Source organism: Pistacia vera, unplaced genomic scaffold, assembly GCF_008641045.1.
Source record: "Pistacia vera cultivar Batoury unplaced genomic scaffold, PisVer_v2 Contig42, whole genome shotgun sequence".
NCBI classification, from domain to species: Eukaryota; Viridiplantae; Streptophyta; class Magnoliopsida; order Sapindales; family Anacardiaceae; genus Pistacia; species Pistacia vera.
The window spans coordinates 252,277-256,902 of NW_022196246.1; the positions used below are offsets into that span (position 1 = coordinate 252,277).

Consider the following 4,626-nt stretch of genomic DNA (forward strand, 5'->3'; position numbering starts at 1 on the left):
AGCTCTAGTGGCTATCCCTTTAGCAAACGAGGAAGGATTCGAACTCATGACCTCTTGAGTAATACATCCAAGGTTTTATCGAACACTCGGACACTCAGAGGTAGTTAGGTCAAGTTTTTAATCAATGTGTCAAGTCATTTATTATGTATAAAAAATAATTAGTAAATATTATTTGGGTCTTTTTTTTCTTTATAATAAATTTATTTATAGTGTAAAGAAATTCAACAATAAATATACTAAATGAAGCAGTAATTAGCCTTTAATTTTCGTGTACGAAATGGTGTTGTGAGAGTTACATTTTATTTTAATCAAGAAAAAAAAAATCTAACAGTCAATGTTATGATAAATTAATTAGAATTTACAGATTTTAATATGATAATGTTTGTCTTCAGATTAGCATTTCATTAGTTTTGATTTAATGATTTATATTATATTAAAAAATAAATAAATAATTTTTATTTCTTAGACTAAGCATCAATCCAATTAACTTCACATGAAATTAATTAAAATAATTTCAAAGTCAAATCAAATTAAACATAAATTTACAAATCAATGAACATTATACCCCGAATTAATTGATTTTTTCATTAAATTCATTAAATTCAAAGGAACATTAGTTTCCTATTATAATTAAAAAAAAAAATGTGATTATGTGAATGCAATAATTTTAGCTTGGTCTTCTGTAATTTATAGTGGAAAAAAACTTGATATTGACTAATTCAAAGTAGTTTATAGTTTAACACACGGATTTCATGAGACAATTAAATTTAAATATTTAAGTAAAAATAATCATAAATTTTATTAAACATTTGAAATAAATTTAATCAATATAATAATTGAGTGTTTGGTTGTATTTAATTTAAATATGATTTTCAAATAAAACATCTTCTGAAAAACATATACTTAGATGGTTCTAATTAGGGGTGGTGGGTCTGAGTACCGCCAAAATCAAAGGAACCGAAAACGGCCGATTCCTTGATTTGGAACCAAAACAGAACTGTCAGTTCCGATTCCTAAAAACTTGGAACTAGAACCTGTAACACAGGTTTTGGTTTCGGTTGGGTGTCTGAAAAATATTAATTACCCTCAATTAAAAAAAATGACAGATAAACCTTATAAAATTATAATTACACCTAACAATTAAGTGCAAAACACTAAAAAATAGATTTGTTTATATTTTTGATGTTTGATGCTTGATTATAAGTATTAATTGTTGTTTTCACCGATAATAAAAATTTAAAGCTATCTTTAACGTAATATCTATGTATAATAATTTTTATATCAAGTAATAAGTGAAACTTAAATATATAAAAAATTGATCTTTTAACGAAAATTAATAAGAATTTTGATACTAAGATAAAAAAAAATAAATAAATAAATAAAAAACCAAAATTTTCTTTATATTTATATGATATGTAAAATATTAAAAAAAAACCCCATATGCAAAATATCAAAAAAACTCATATTCTTTAATATTTATCAATTAGTCCTGATTCTCGGTTCTGGTTTCGATTTCAGTTCCGATTCCTTTGATTTGAAACACGAAACCGAAACCGAAACGCACAGTATCAATTCAAATTTTTTGGAATCGGAATCTACCCTATTATGGCCGATTCCGGTAGGAACCGGAACTGACACCTGGTACCATCGATTCCGGTTCTATCCTAACATTTTGCCCAGCCCTAGTAAAAATATATGTTGCTTTCTTGTAAATTATTTGGTCTATTTAGAAAAAAAAAAAATCAAAAAAATACCAAAAATCTTTAATATTTTGATATTTAGAAAACAATATTTTGATCATGGTGAAATTATTTATATGTTATTTTATACCAAAAATACTCTGACACTATATACTTTTGTTTATATTAAATACCCACTAATTAAAAAAATTACCTTATTTTTTCATAATTTATTTATAAAATTTGTTGTTTTCATGTGTACCTATTCAATTAAGCATTAGTCTACTAACTTTATGTTAAAATTATTAATCTAACTTGTAATTTTACCATTATAAAACAAAAAATTATTTATTTGGCTTTTAAAAGCACTTTTTAATACGTGGCATAATAAAGATAAATAAAAATAGAGTAACACATTAATAATCTTACCAAAAAAAAAAAAAAAAGTGTAATAAAAACCAAAACAAAATGGACCCCACACGGTTGAACTCTCTTATAAATAGCCTTCCCATTACACGCTTTAATCTCATCACATTCTTCAGGCTGCAGCAGCACCAGACACCAGCACCAGCACCGGCACCAGCACCAGCAACATTTCAGGATCAAAACTTACACAAAATATTTCATTCATAATCTCTAAAACAAGAGACCCTTTTAGCTCTTCTCCCCAAAGCTCTCAACTTTTCCCTCAGTTTTTGCATGGCAGTGACCTTACTGGCACATGAGGTATCTGACCTCTGTCTCGGCAAGCCGGCGCTGAGGGCTCTTTCCGTGTCCGCCTCCATCGCCGACGCTCTCTCCGTGCTCAGAAACTTCGAGGATAACTTCATCAGCGTCTGGGATTGCGAGCACAACAAGGTGCATGAAAGTGGTGATGCCTTTTTGTGTCAATGCGTTGGCAAAATTTGTATGGTGGATGTGATTTGTTATCTTTGTAAAGATGAAAACTTGTTGTCTCCTTCTGATGCATTGAAGGCACCTGTCTCTGTGCTTCTGCCTAAGATTCCGGGACTCGTGGTGCATGTGGAACCATCTTGCAGGTAATCCAATTACTCTTTTCAATGTGGGATTTATGTTCATTTTCAGTTTAGTTTCATTCAGTTTCAGAGATTTTAAGTTCTTGAAGAAATGAATTTCTGTTTTTCTGCTTTGATTGTTGGTGGGTGAAATGGTAACTTGGTAAGAAAAAATGAAAAATTATCATTTTGAATCTGGAAAAAAGGAAAAAAAATCTGCTAAATCTTGTTAATATCGACTAATATTTCTGTATTTTCATCATGTTTATTAAATGAGTTGGAAGAATTCACTTTAATTTTAAGCTGGTAACTGAAAAAGTTTTAATTTTTCTTTTTTGGTGTTTATTGTGATATAATTAAATCTTAATGCCGGTTTCTGATTGCAGTTTACTTGAAGCAATTGATCTCATGCTTGAAGGAGCACAAAACCTGGTAGTACCAATCAAGAACAGACTGAGCACAAGAAGAAAACAGCTCCAAAAGCTCTCACCAACCAGTCCAACAAGCCACAATGGCCGAGAATTCTGTTGGCTAACTCAGGAAGATGTAATCCGATTCATTCTCAGTTCCATTGGCCTTTTCTCTCCAATTCCTGCACTTTCCATTGACACTCTAGGCATTATAAGTTCTGATATTATTGCTGTGGACTATGACTCCCCTGCCTTATTGGCCCTTGAAGCAATCTCTCGCTCACTTATTGATCAAACCTCAGTGGCAGTGGTTGACACTGACGGCATTCTGATCGGCGAGATCTCGCCCTTAACACTCGGTTGCTGTGATGAGACGGTGGCTGCCGCCATCACAACACTCTCCTCTGGGGACCTTATGGCATACATTGACTGTGGAGGACCCCCGGAGGATCTTGTTAGGGTGGTGAAAGACAGGCTCAAGGATAAAGGCCTGGAAGGAATGTTGGAACAATTCAATGTCGACTCGAATTTATTGTCATATTTGTCTGCAAGTTCTTCATCAGATGAGGAATCAATGACAAGCACTCCAAAGTTAGCAAGATCAGGAAAGCATAGCAGGTCAATGAGCTATTCAGCAAGAATAGTAAGGAGAGCAGAAGCGATAGTTTGCCATGCGAAGAGTTCTCTAGTCGCAGTTATGATTCAGGCAATTGCACATAGAGTGAATTATGTTTGGGTTATAGAGGAGGATTGTAGCTTGGTTGGAATTGTAACATTTTCTGACATGTTAAAAGTTTTCAGGGAACGTTTAGAGAGCATGACCTGAAAGATGAGGAGCTTTTTAGTAAAGTTCTAGCTTCTCATTTGAAGGGTCCGGAGCTGAAGTGAAGATGTTAGAGAAGAAGGAAATAAAAAAAAAAAATAAATAAATAAAAATAGTAAAGCTATGTGAATATGGCTCCTTTTTTGTTTTAATCATCTGGGTTGAGAAGTTTGTTCTTTTGTTTGTACGAATTGTAATGGGTATCATTTCTTTAATTTGTGTTGATCCTAATCCTGTTAATTTATTTCATCTAGAGTGACAGGCAAAGGAAGAAGATTTATATATTCTGTCTCCTTGTGATCATCTTTTTCTCATGATTCAAGTTCAAATATTAAAAGATTATAACGTATTAAACTAGTAAACAAGAATAACTAATGAATTAATAAACAGATAAGAGATTGTAGCATGGGATAAATCAGGTGTTTAATTTTTTAGAGTAATGCTGCGGACACCAAATTTGGGCATTGAAATTTGTTACCGAAGGACGTGACATCCACTAAGATGTAGCCACGTTGGACATAAAATACTAATTTCGTGAATGGACGATCGTTCATCACGGATGAACGATCGTTCATGACAATATCAATGAACTTTCGTCCATATAATATAAATGGGTATCCATTTATTATGGACGCCTATCCAAAAAAGTTTAAAATAAATAATGGACGGCTGTTCGTGTAAGATGGACGTCTGTCCAC

At 32.2% G+C, this 4,626-nt stretch overlaps 1 protein-coding gene across 1 annotated transcript; it reads left to right on the plus strand.

Annotated features, from left to right (window-relative positions):
• Positions 1-2,224: 2,224 nt before the first annotated feature.
• LOC116142820 (CBS domain-containing protein CBSX5-like) lies at positions 2,225-4,214 on the plus strand. The gene is made up of 2 exons (XM_031428231.1): positions 2,225-2,719; positions 3,082-4,214. Exons 1-2 carry the CDS (start codon positions 2,379-2,381, stop codon positions 3,929-3,931), a joined length of 1,191 nt encoding a protein of 396 aa, XP_031284091.1. The 5' UTR covers positions 2,225-2,378; the 3' UTR covers positions 3,932-4,214.
• The last annotated feature ends 412 nt before the right edge of the window (positions 4,215-4,626 follow it).